General features: G+C 45.2%; 2 protein-coding genes across 2 annotated transcripts in view; one reads left to right on the top strand and one right to left on the bottom strand.

The window, feature by feature from the left end:
- Positions 1-3,659: 3,659 nt before the first annotated feature.
- Positions 3,660-10,355, bottom strand: NXNL1 (nucleoredoxin like 1). The gene is made up of 3 exons (XM_033923416.1): positions 10,027-10,355; positions 7,639-7,896; positions 3,660-3,762 (listed from the first exon to the last, which is right to left on the bottom strand). The coding sequence occupies exons 1-3, from the start codon at positions 10,353-10,355 to the stop codon at positions 3,660-3,662; spliced, it is 690 nt and encodes a 229-aa protein (XP_033779307.1).
- A 2,917-nt stretch (positions 10,356-13,272) lies between these two features.
- Positions 13,273-13,613, top strand: part of SLC27A1 (solute carrier family 27 member 1) — a 37,549-nt gene continuing 37,208 nt past the window's right edge. Inside the window, exon 1 of the mRNA XM_033924312.1 lies at positions 13,273-13,398. The gene's annotated coding sequence lies outside the window, so the exon portion shown is untranslated. The remainder of the gene's footprint in view (positions 13,399-13,613) is intronic.

A 13,613-nucleotide genomic window follows, 5' to 3' on the forward strand; every position in this document is an offset into this window, starting at 1 on the left:
CTCCTCCTTCTGCTGCTACCACCACCTGGGCCAGGTTAACTCTTCACAGGGAGCCTAGGAAGACCTCGGTGGTTAAGGTTGCTCTTTCAGGCCAGTACACAAATATTTCATGCACCGGTTCTGACAGAGTGGAGTGGAAGGGTGGGAAAGGGTGAAGAATCATTATTTAATATAGATAGAGACATCAGAGGCAAACAGCTACACTGTGGAATGCGGGGGAGGTCTGGAGGCCTTAGAAGGGCTCATTCTCACCTAACAAACTCTTAACAACAGGGAAAACTTCTCGGAAGAGCTTAACACCACTTAAGTGAGGCTTTCAAAGCTCCCAGGGAATGGGGAAGGGACCAAAAACATAATTCCTGTTTGAGCTGGCTTCAAGCAGTGGCACCCTTCAATCCATTTGCACCTGCTAAGGCAGCCATTTTGGCACCAGTAGGAGCGGCCATCTTGGTAAGAGCTTACAGATTATTGCAGTATTATACTGTATACTTAGCAGGCTCTCCAAAAATTTTTCAAACACTTCGAATTATACAAAATTCCGCAGTTGGGTTGATTTTTAAATTGTCAAACTACCAACATATAACGCCTTATTATTGAAAGCTGCTCTGGGCCGAGTACTTTTAAAATTTGGCTGTATTTTTTTTTTTATAAAGCTTTAAATTGGCTTGCTGCTAAAATATTTAGCTGATGCATTTTTGTTTCCATCTTCAGAACGTGTGTCACGAAGTCTAGGGTTACCAGATTTTACTTTAGTAAAATCCGGACCCCCCTAGACCCGCCCCATTATGCCCCAGTCCCGCCCCCCAATCCCATCCTAGCCCGGTACCTTCTCTCCTGGCCGACGTGATTTCAAGGAAGCGCCGGGTTTTGAAAAGCCGTCCGGACCCCTGGACAGGTCCTCAAAAAGGACGACATGTCCGGGGAAGTCCGGAAGTCTGCTAACCCTAACGAAGTCCCTCTTTCATTGCTTTTCCTTCGGTGAAAGCTTGCTGACACAAAAGAGGTTCATAGACAACAACGCGGAAGACAAAGGCGCGCGCCGAAGAAAATTACTGTTTTTAGGGGCTCCGATGGGGGGTTTTGTTGGGGAGCACCCCCAGTTTACTTAATACAAATCGCACCGGCGTTGTGGGGGGTTTGGGGGGTTGTAACCCCCCACATTTTACTGTAAACTTAACTTTTTCCCTAAAAACAGGGAAAAAGTGAAGTTTTCAGTAAAATTTGGGGGGTTACAACCCCCCACAACGCGGCGCGATCTGTATTAAGTAAAGTGGGGGGGTTCCCCCATGCCCCCCCCCCCGTCGGAGCCCTAAAAACAGTAATTTTCTTCGGCGCGCCTCCGCGCTGCGCTCAATTGTCTGCTCGCGCCTTTGTCCCGGCGCGCTTTTGACCTGACACCCACAAAAGATATGTTAGCAGGCAACTCGCTTTGGAACCCTGAACTTCGCCCCCTGCTGGTTAATTTACCTTTACAGAAGCTCATGGGTTCATAGACAACAACGCCGAAGACAAAGGCGCACGCCGACAACTGAGCTCATGTGTTGTAACACCATTACAAAGCTCATATAAACCGCTCTGAATTGACTCCCCCAGTCATTAGCAGCGGTATAGAAGCTTTCAATAAACCATAATTCTACTTCTTACAAGCACTGTAGAAGGTTATTAAAAACTGAATATGAATTGTTTTTATATACTGAATATTATGTAATTTCACCGATAATGGTCAGTTTTTTAATTTTTGTACATCATTTTCAACTGAAAGGTACTGCGCTTCATAAATATTTGTTTTTTTTTAGTCAAGGTTTGTTTATTAAATTTTTTAGCTTTACAAAACATGGTGGATAACAAGTAAATGCACTCCAAAATAAGTGATATACATAAATAACAGACAAATAGTTATCATGAAATACAGCAGTGGTATGCGATAACAATCACAGAACTGGAGTCTTAACAAAGCATATCTCAGTAGAAAAGAAAGGTTACCCATGTAAACCAAACATGAATCGGCTAAAGTAAGAAGGGAAAATGCACGTAAAATCAGAAGGGAAAAAGGGAAGAGGGAAGCGAGCAAGTTAAGATGAAATATTTTGTATATATAATTGTAAGGAGTTCCATTTTAGTTGGAATTGGGAAAATCTGTTGGAAGATTTAGCTAAGTAGGCTTCTGTTCTGTAAGTGAGACATACAAGGTTCCACCAGTGGGAGTGGGGAAACTTTGGACAAATCCTTCCAGGAGGTAAGAAGTGTTTTTAAAGCTAGTGAAAGCAAAATGTCCAAAAGAAAAGTATCGGAGTCTAGGATCTTGTCGGTTAACGCGAAGGATTTCAGTAGAAGCATAAATATTTTCATAAATATTTTTTAATGCTATGTTATCACATGGCATTTGGGGTGTGTGATGCCATTGCAACTTTTAAAAATGTGCCTGAGTCTGCTTTAGGGGATTCTCAGTCCGGTCCTTGGGACACACCCAGCCAGCCAGGTTTTTAACATATCCACAGTGGGATAAATTTGCATGCACTACCTTAATTATATGCAAATCTATTTCATGTATATTAATTGTGGGTGTCCAGAAAACCTGACTGGCTAGGTGAGTCCTGAGGCTGCTTGTGCTCTGAGCTGTAAGCTCTTCAGGACCAGGCCTCATGCAACAAACCACTGACTGTCTCCTACCCTGTGCTACACACCCTGCCAATGAAACATCAAATAAATATTCAGAGGAAACACTTTTGCCTGTAAGCTCTTCTAAGAAGGGACCTCCCTTACTTCCTAGACCTGTGTGCTGTAAACTTTATATGTTTTTATCCCTTTCCTTGTTCCTATACCCCTGATTTCATTGTAACAGATCCATATTTTACTTAGAACATAAGAATAGCCTTACTGGGTCAGACTAATGGTCCATCTAGTCCAGTAGCCCATTCTCACGGTAGCCAATCCAGGTCACTAATACCTGGCCAAAATCCAAGAAGTAGCAACACTCCATGCTACTGATCCAGGGCAAGCAGTGGCTTCCCCCGTCTCTTTCTCAATAACAAGACTGTGGACTTTTCCTCCAGGAACTTGTCCAAACCTTTCTTAAAACCAGCTACGCTATCCTCTCTTACCACAACCTCTGGCAACACGTTCCAGATCTTAACTATTCTCTGAGTGAAAACATTTTCCTCCTATTGGTTTTAAAAGTATTTCCCTGTAACTTCATCGAGTGTCCCCTAGTCTCTGTCATTTTTGACGGAGTGAAAAATCGATCCACTCGTACCCGTTCTACTCCACTCAGGAGTTTGTAGATTTCAATCCTTCATATTTCTGGAGATGTTTGTACATTTTAATTTGTTAATTTGCATGCGTTTATTCCCTCCCCTTTATATATGTATGTTTATATTGTAAACCGCTAAGATTTTAACTCTGGTTTTATATTTGTGGTTTATCAAATAAATTGAACCTGAACTTCAGGATCCAAGCTGAATACTATTAAAAAAAAAACAACAACAATCCCCAAAACAGTTGTTACTAAAGGGTTTGCTTGTTTCTCAGTAGCAAAATGATAAAACACTATCTATTGCTATTCCTCCAGGTGGATGTGGGGTGGCATCGTCTGCTGGATTCAGACCCCTCCAGTTCCTAGTGGAGCCACATCATATACCCCGTCCGTCTATCTGGCTGAGTTAAAGGAAAGATGGCTGGGAAATGGAGCCTCCCTGGTTTGCTTCCCTGCTGCCAGCCTCGTTAAGAAGATCAAACCAGCCAGACTGGATGATCCAGCCATGTCTGGTACAAACAGATACAAAAAGAAAATCACTTTGGCACATGCATAGAGTCACAGGATGCCACATAAGCACAGCTCAGCACATACAGAGACACACAACTCAATACAGACATGGCTTACACACACAGTCACAGCATGCAACATGAGCACAACTCAACACATACAGAGAAACTGCACACGACATGTACAAAACTTCACACAACTGAGTATAGGTCCTGCGTAACACACGCAACCCTACATGCACCATTTATCATATACAGCAGTGGTTCCCAAACCTGTCCTGGGGGACCCCCAGCCAGTCAGGTTTTCAAGATATCCCTAATGAATATGCATGAGAGAGATTTGCATACCTGTCACTTCCATTAGATGCAAATCTCTTTCATGCATATTCATTAGGGATATCTTGAAAACCTGACTGGCTGGGGGGTCCCCCAGGACAGGTTTGGGAACCACTGATATACAGAAACGCAACTTCACACACAGAAATGCACAACTTAATGCAGGGGTATCCAATGTCGGTCCTCGAGGGCCGCAGTCCAGTCGGATTTTCAGGATTTCCCCAATTAATATACATGAGGTCTATTTGCATGCACTGCTTTCATTGTATGCTAATAGATCTCATGCATATTCATTGGGGAAATCCTGAAAACCCAACTGGATTGCGGCCCTCGAGGACCGACATTGGACACCCCTGACTTAATGCGACATGGCTTAACCCATGCACACAGCACGCAAGGTGCGCTGGCGTTTTTAGTACACGCAGGAAATTACCGTGCGCTACGCTTCTAGAACTGACACCAGCTCAGTGCTGGCGTTAAGGTCGAGCGTGCGCTAAAGCCCTAACACAGCTTAGTAAAAGGAGCCCATAGACCAGGGGTAGGGAACTCCGGTCCTCGAGAGTCGGGTTTTCACGATTTCCCCAATGAATATGCATTGAAAGCAGTGCATGCAAATAGATCTCATGCAGATTAATTGGGGAAATCCTGAAAACCCAACTGGAATATGGCTCTCGAGGACCGGAGTTCCCTACCCCTGCTCTAAGGGAATATGGAAGAACTCTAGTATGCAAATGGGTGTACATGGGCACCTTATAGAATTCTATAGGTTACATACATAGGCATGCTCAGTTACTCTAGGTTAGGGGTAGGGAACTCCGGTCCGCGAGAGCCGTATTCCAGTCGGGTTTTCAGGATTTCCCCAATGAATATGCATTGAAAGCAGCGCATGCAAATAGATCTCATGCAGATTCATTACGGAAATCCTGAAAACCCGTCTGGAATACGTCTCTCGCGGACCGGAGTTCCCTATCTCTGCCATAGACAAACACACATCATTAATCATAAACACAATTTCACATACAAAACCCCACAACTCAACATAATCACAGCTTAACACACTCTCAAACAGCACATATACACAGAGACCCACAACTCAATATAGACATGGCTTAATACAGCTCGAAGTCCAAAAGGGTTGGTGGTGAGGAAAACGCTCTGAAAAAACGCAGGGCTGAGAGGTCAAACTCCATAACAATATAACAGTAGAACCAAGACTTCTCCGAGTAAATGTCCAGAATAGAAGTTAGATGAAGTCAATGCATTTATACATACACTCAGATATGTGTAATCCGACCAAGAGCCATGGCTCCTATAGCCGATCCCAAACATGGTCCATGTCGGGACCTACCAACACCCCTTTTAAGTTAAGTAGGAATTGTTTTTCCTTTTATTGCCACTGAAAAATACTTTTATTATTTAAGAAGCACCAGCATTATAGTCCTACACAGTGATGGGACGGTGGGTTCGGCTATAGGAGCCACGGCTCTTGGTCGGATTACACATATCTGAGTGTATGTATAAATGCATTGACTTCATCTAACTTCTATTCTGGACATTTACTCGGAGAAGTCTTGGTTCTAGTGTTATATTAATACAGCTCGAAACGCATACCCAGACGCATTTCATTCATCATAAACACAATTTCGCATCCAGAAACCTACAACTCGGAGCACAGAGACCCTGAACTCAACACACAACTAGAAACGGAGTGGTGAGCTCTAGATGCAATCTCATGAGAATTAAAGGGGAGGCAAGGCAGGAAGGACTCTCTTCCCCAAGCTTCAGGGACAAAAGATTAAGGTGAAAAGATTGTTAAAATATGAATTTGTGGAGGAAGGTGTCGAAGTGGAAGATGATATTTTCTTTCTCAAGGGACCCTCGGCCACAAGAGGGCACCCGCTCAAACTCAGGGGCGGAAAATTTCATGGCGACACCAGAAAGTATTTCTTCACAGAGAGAGTGGTTGATCATTGGAACAAGCTTCCAGTGCAGGTGATCGAGGCAGACAGCGTGCCAGACTTTAAGAATAAATGGGAGGGTCAAGATAAGGAAATTGGGTCATTGGGGCATAGACAGGGGGTAGGTAAGCAGAGTGAGCAGACTTGATGGGCTGTAGCCCTTTTCTGCCGTCATCTTCTATGTTTCTATGTTAAGGTGTCATGGGAGTCTGATGTTAAAATGTTTGCACATCCCTTCTCCCCTAATGTGATCACATAACTTAATGGGGTTTGGGGTTTCTCAGTGACCGCTCCCCACTCTTCAGAGAGGTTAATAGCTGCCAGATGGAGGCTGCGTGCCTGATTTTAAGGCCACATGGGATCTATTCACAGGGCAAAGGTAGGGGAGGGTCATTAGGGTGAGCAGACTGGATGGGCCGTGGCCCTTATCTGCCGTCTATTTCTATGTTTCTATGACTTTTACATGCCCTAAACATATACACTAAGTAGCATGTGGTGAGAGTAGGGGGCGAAGGTGCTTTGACTCTTGAGTGGCATTTCGACCACAGATTACAAAACCTTCCAAAAATAAACAAAACTCTACTCTTCAAAAAAATATATAAAACCAATATAACACAATCAAACATGTTCCAAACACCTCCTGCAATTCCAACTACTCCTTAGCAAATTAGAAAATGTTCAACCTATTCCTTAACTACTTCTTAATATATTAACAATATGTAGCTCTTATCGTCACAACAATTCTTATGTAATCCGCCTTGAACCGCAAGGTAAAGGCGGAATAGAAATCACTAATGTAATGTAATGTAAATAAGAGCTGGTCAGTCTCCCTCCAAAATCCAGTTCATAAGCCCACGTCCCATCTATTCAGAGTCCGAGCAGTCAGATCCATGGTTTTCAACCCAGTCGAGTCTTCAAGATATCTACAATGAATATGCATAAGAGAGATTTGCATGCATTGTGGATATCCTGAAAACCAGCCTGCATGAAAGAAGCCACCACTGAATTTAAATGTGTTAAAAGAGCATTTATTCACCTTTCCCTAGTTGAATTTTGAGAAATGGCTGTAAATCTTTTACATAAATTCCACCATTACAGAGTTTGTTCTGTCTTTCCATTTCAGTGTTTGATTGACACACAGCCTCTTTCACCCCTTCCTTTTCTCTTTAAAAGATGCATCATGACTGGTGCACGTAGCTAGAGTTACCATATGGCTCTAGGATTGAGACATCCGGGTTTTACTTCTACTGAAAGCAATGGAAGTAAAACCTGGATGTCTCAATCCGTCCTCCTTTTTCTGGAGCCATATGGTAACCCTATTCAGTCCTGGCTTTACCCCATTTCATGCAGTGATTTATAGCTGTGATTTCCCCCATTGCATTCTCTAAGACAAAAAAAGACTACAAGTCCCTGCATGCAATGAGGTAAATCCAGGACTGGATCAACGCTATTGGGTGAATTTGGATCCAGTTGGCAATCCAACTCTCCTAGCCAAATCCCAGCTTCTTGTGGAGAAGGGAAAGGCTCCCAGCTGAGTCAGAAAAGCCCTTCTTCTCCCTTCTCCTCCTTCCCTCTGCCCGGCTTCCTCCTCTTCTCTTTCTCCATCTTATACTTCAGCCGGCGGATCGGGTCAGCGATGCTCCGACTGGCCACATCGTCAAAGAACTCGGCCGGCAAGAAGTTGCGGTCAATGAGGTCGCCGACCTCCTGCCAGCTTTGGAAGCAGGTCGGCCCCAGCCGGCGGATCTCTTCCACAGCGTTCCAAGAGACGACCTTCCCGCATGGCTTCAGAACCACCACGGCAGGGATCTCCTCCACCCCAAACCTTGACTCCAGCTCCCTGAAGGGAAGAGAAACAGGAAGGAAAAGTAGTCTTTTATTCATGTATTCCAAGAGAGCTCCAGTCTGACCTGTGATGAACAGGGGATAGAATCTGCTTTATAAGCAAATCCTAAATTTATATGATCGCAAAACTAGATTTGCAAGCAATTCCTTGTTTATTGGCTGCCAGGAAAGTCTCGTATATTATTCAAACTGGCTTGTTGGATCTATTGTCCAGGTTTTTAATTGATATTAGTAAGCTATGCCTACAGGTGAGATGGTGGAATCATTCTGATCTAGAAGAAAAGTTAATGTAAAATTCTGATTTCTTTGTAGCAGGGCTAGAATTTTAAGTCTGGCTTTGTAAAGTCTGATGAATGGAGTTTTGTCTAATGATATGAATTTGATATTGTGAGCCACTTACTTTATTAAGCGAATTATAAATATGATACATGTCCTGAATATACAGTATAATTGGGTTATTATCATTTCCTATATCTCCGTACTTCTCCCGGGCTGGAGATTCTCAGTTACTTCACTTTCCCTCATTTTTCGGTGTTAGATCTAAGTATTCTTTGCAATTAGCTTTTCATTATCAAGCGGTTCAATTTTGGTCCTCCTTACCGATTGATCTGAGGACTGAATCCACTTATTTGTCTTTTGGGGAAAGGTTGAAGATCTATCTGTTTCAGAAGTCATAGTAGTCATTTTCGATTAGAATAATTTTTATTGTTAATCTGCTTGGAACTAGCGCTGCGTGCGTCTGGTAGCGCTATAGAAATAATTCATAATAGTAGTGTGAAGAGTTTCAGTCTTTGGGAAGCAGAGCTGAGATTGTGATGTCATAATGCCTCACTCCACCAATAAGAGCCAATCTCATCAGTGATGTCACAGTGGCTTGATTGTCCTGTACTCCCCTCTGCCCTCCAACCCAGCCAGCAGATTAACCCTTCCCCTTAACTGGATCCATGTCATCCTGTTTAGACTGTAAGCTCTTTGGAGCAGGGACTGTCTTCTTTGTGACTCTGTACAGCGCAACGTATGTTTGGTAGAGCTATAGAAATAATTCATAGTAGTAGGGTGAAGAGTTTCAGTCTTTGGGAAGCAGAGCTAAGATTGTGATGTCATAATGCCTCACTCCACCAATAAGAGCCAACCTCATCAGTGATGACACAATGACTTGATTGTCCTGAACTCCCCTCTGCCCTCCAACCCAGTCAGCAGATTAACCATTCCCCTTAACCGGATCCATGATATCCTGTTTTAGATTGTAAGCTCTTTGAAGCAGGGACTGTTTCTTCTTCTTTGTGACTCTGTACAGCGCTGCGTGCGTCTGGTAGCGCTATAGAAATAATTCATAGTAGTAACCTAGTTATTGGAAGTTAGACAATAAGCATCTCAACACATCACAAAAAAATTGGTGAAAAATCATAATTGTGATGAACCAAAATAATCCCTTGTTCTCCTCCTTCCCCGACCACCGCACTGTCTCTGATCTCGCTACACAACCTGCGTCAAAATTAACTACACACCATCCTACCCAGACTTGGGATCACTAAGCTCCTTTGAGTGGAGGAGTCTATAAACATGTGGCACTACCCCGGGACTTTCAGAGTCTTCCCTGGGTCTTCCAGCAAGTGGGCTTCAGATATGTGTACCTGGGACCCTCCACCCCATGGTGCTGTCTTGCCGCTCATACACCTGGGGGTGAAATACCCACCTGCAGCAAACACCTTATATAATACATGATGGGAGAAAGCAGCAATGCCCAGTCCCAGGCTGGAGACTTTGTAGCCAGTCCTGGTTTTGAACTTATTCCAAAGCAGTGTGGGATTTGTAGTGCCTTCTACAAGTCCATAATGCACCAGGGGGGGGGGGGGGAGGTGAGAAATCCAGGACTGTCCCAAAATCTCCAGCTTGAAACTGGGTAACTTGGCATCTCAGTGACCCGTCAACAGTGCGGAGGACAAATGCGTGCCCCTCTACCCTTCACGAACGTGTGGTATCTCAGTGTTAGCGTTGGCAAAATTCTGGACATATACAGAGGATCTGCAGCTCATGGGGGGGGGGGGGAGGGAGCAGAGGGGATGATGGGACAGTCCCATTAGGGAATAGGACTAGGCTGAGAGCTGGGGAGATACACGCTTACTGTTTAAACCCCTGATCCTCGAAGGGCAGCGACAGCCACTTTTTGGGCATCTTCTCCAGGAATTCCTCCTCCTCTTCCTCATTCCCACTTCTTGGCAAGTACACCAGGGCCAGCTGGCTGGCCCGGGTCACATAAAACTCATCTGTCAGCCGGACAAAGAAATCCTTCAGCACGGGGACGAAGCGCTGGCAGCGTGGGCACCCCGCTGCTCCAAAGTACAGCAGCACTACCCGGTTTTCCAGCCGCTGGCTGAGCTCCCACTCCGTATCCAATTCATCCCGGTCTCGGTTGTTCCTCACCAGTACCTTTCCCAAAAAGAGCTCGGCCATGGGCCCCCCCCTGCATTAGATAGACAGACGGAGCATCAGGAGACTTCCAACATCCTAGAATAATCCCAGAGATCTGAGCAGGGATTACAGCCCTACAAGTAGGGTTGTCAGCAGGTTCCATCCAGGTCAGGTAGGACACATTGGGGGGAGTGTTTGGTGTAGTGGTTAAAGCGCCAGCCTCAGCACCCTGAGGTTGTGGGTTCAAATCCCTCGCTGCTCTTTGTGACCCTGGGCAAGTCACTTAATCCCCCCATTGTCCCAGGTACATTAGATAGATTGGGAGCCCACTGGGACAGACAGGGAAAAATGCTTGAGTATGAAACATTTTAGCCTCTGGTAACCGGAGTTGAGATTGTGATGTCATAATGCCTCATTCCACCAATAAGAACCAACCTCATCAGTGATGTCATAATGGCCTGATTGTCCTAGACTTGGCTCCCTTTTATTACATTTTGATTTCTAGTGGTTAAAACTACAGCCGCAGCACCCTGAGGTTGTGGGTTCAAATCCCACGCTGCTCCTTGTGACCCTGGGCAAGTCACTTAATCCCCCCATTGCCCCAGGTACATTAGATAGATTGTGAGCCTACCAGGACAGACAAGGAAAAATGCTTGAGTACCTGAATAAATTCATGTAAACTGTTCTCAGCTCCCCTGGGAGAATGGTATAGAAAATTGAATACATAAAAAATGCGAACAGCTTCAGCCTCTGATGGCCAGAGCTGGTATTGTGACATCATAATGCCTCATTCCACCAATAAGAGCCAACCTCATCAGTGATGACACAATGGCTTCATTGTGCTAGACTTGGCTCACTTTTGCTACATTTTGATTTCTAGAGTGTTAAAATGGTTAAAGCTACAGCCTCAGCACCCTGAGGTTGTGGGTTCAAATCCCACGCTGCTCCTTGTGACCCTGGGCAAGTCACTTAATCCCCCCCATTGTCCCAGGTCCATTAGATAGATTGTGAGCCCACCAGGACAGATAAGGAAAAATGCTTGAGTACCTGAATAAATTCATGTATACAACCATTCTGAGCTCCCTCGGGAGAACAGCATAGAAAAAGGAATAAATAATGCATACATAGAAGGCAAAATACAATATCACACATGCCACAAGACCAAACCAGGACAAGATCAGGCTGCCCATGAAAACAAGGAGCCACTGGATCAGCCAAACCTTTCTCCTCGCTGTGGAAATCTCTTTTGTTCTCAGGGTCTTGTCCCCACGAGTTCTTTTCCTGCCCCTGCCCCATTCCTGCAAGTTCCGTCCCCATCTGCACAAGCCTCAAGCACTTTAAAATCGTAAGAGTTCGAAGCTTGTGCGGTTAAGACAGAGCTTAGAAGAACGGGGCAGGGACGGGGACAAATTTGTCCCCGTGTCATTCTTTAGTGGGTGGGTCTTGGGGGCATGGCTGGGCAGAGTGGATAGAGTCGGTGTGTGGCTTTCAAAGACTGTGCCCCTTCGGTAGCTCTGTGGTTCTCAAAACACTACTTGTGACACCCCAAGTACTAATCAGTTTTATAGCGCCGTTAGACATACACAGCACTGTACGTTAAAACATTCAAGAGACGGTCCCTGCTCAGTAGAGCTTACAATCTAATCAAGCAAACAGGACCAGTAGGGGAGGTAAGGGAGTTTCTCAGGCGTTGGGAACATCCACAACGAATAGGCCTGAGATACATAAAAGACCAGCCCATTCATTGTGGATTTCCTGGAAACCCAAGGCCATCCTTTAACTCTGGAGACAGCAGTTTCGAGGCGAGTACATGTCCACGGAGAACCTACGTTACAGGTAAGTAACTACACTATATAGGATGCAGAGCGTGACCGGCTTCTGCTTTTGCCTGGCTCACAAAGCCTGATTTGTTTCCAAGCAGAGCCGATTCCAAATCAATGCAAAGGGCTTTTTTTTCTGCAAACCACTTGAATGTTGAAACGCTTTGTCACTGTTTCCAAAAGACTAGGAGACACACACTGAAATTACTGCATTAAGTAGTACATTTTTATACAAATTGGAGAAAATATTTCTTCACTCTACAATATATTAAGCTCTGGAATTCATTGCCAGAAAATGTGGTAAAAACAGAAAGGTTAAAAAAAAAAAAAAAAAAAGATTTGAACAAGCTCCTGGAAGAAAAATCCTAGTATTTTTGGAAAGTTAAGAGCAAATCCAGTAGTTGGGAGATTAAGGCCAGTTCTATGGTCTGTGAGCCACATGTGGAAAGCCAGATCTGGATGGGCTGAAGTGGGCTTCGAGGGCACCTCCTAGACCAGTGTCTTGGAGTACATCCTTGCCAGCCAGGTTTTCAGGATATGCACCATGAATATGCATGAAATAAATTTGCAGGTGATGGAGGCAGCGAATGCAAATCAAGTTGATCCTTATTCACAGTGGATATCCTGAAAACCTGACTGGCAAGGGGGTACTCCAGGACCGAGGTGAGAAACAATGCTTTAGAACATTGAAGACACGGTCCCTGCTTAGAAGAGCTTACAATCTACTCAGCAGACAAAGATTTGAACAGTGTTTCTCGATTCGTTTTCAGGATATGCCCCGTGAATATGCATGCGATGGAGGCAGCGTATGCAAATCAAGTTCATGCATATTCACGGTCAGGGGGGACAGTTGAGAAGCCCAGTCCTAACCTCTGGCCCCCTCGTTGGGACGGGGCATTTGGGGGTTGTTATCCTGCAATCAGGCCCAGCCATTTGCAGTGTTAGATCTGGGCACAGAAGCCCCGCATCTAACATTTTGATTGAAAAGGTTCGAAAAAAAGGCAACTCTGTTGCAAACATGTGGCGTCTGTGGGAGGAGGAGGAGCCAGCAGATCAGTCAAAGGGAGGGGCGGGGCCAGAGCGGACCCCGCCCACTCTAAGCGCTTTCATCTCTCTGACCCGGAGGGGGCGGGCTAACTCTTCTCTATGGTCTGCGGTGGGCGGGCTGGCTGGCTTCCTCCCTCTCTATGGTGGGGAGGGGGGTCACTCTTGCTTGTTGTTTGGTAAATAAGTTGAGTGCTGAGGCTGTAGCGTGCAGTTGGCAGGTAATGGCAGCCCTGGGGCAGAGGGAGGGGGGAATTAGCCTCTCTTTAGGAGCTTTCATGCTGTGGTCTTGAAGATTTTGAGAAATATATTGGGGGGGGAGGAAGACGGAGAGGGGGTCCCTGAGATCCTAGGGAGGCTAAGAGGGGGAGAGTATCACTGGGGTCCCCTGAGATCCTGGGGAGGGTAAGAGGGAGGGGGGATCACTGGGGTCCCC

The sequence above is a fragment of the Geotrypetes seraphini genome, chromosome 16 (genome assembly GCF_902459505.1).
Source record: "Geotrypetes seraphini chromosome 16, aGeoSer1.1, whole genome shotgun sequence".
NCBI classification, from domain to species: domain Eukaryota; kingdom Metazoa; phylum Chordata; class Amphibia; order Gymnophiona; family Dermophiidae; genus Geotrypetes; species Geotrypetes seraphini.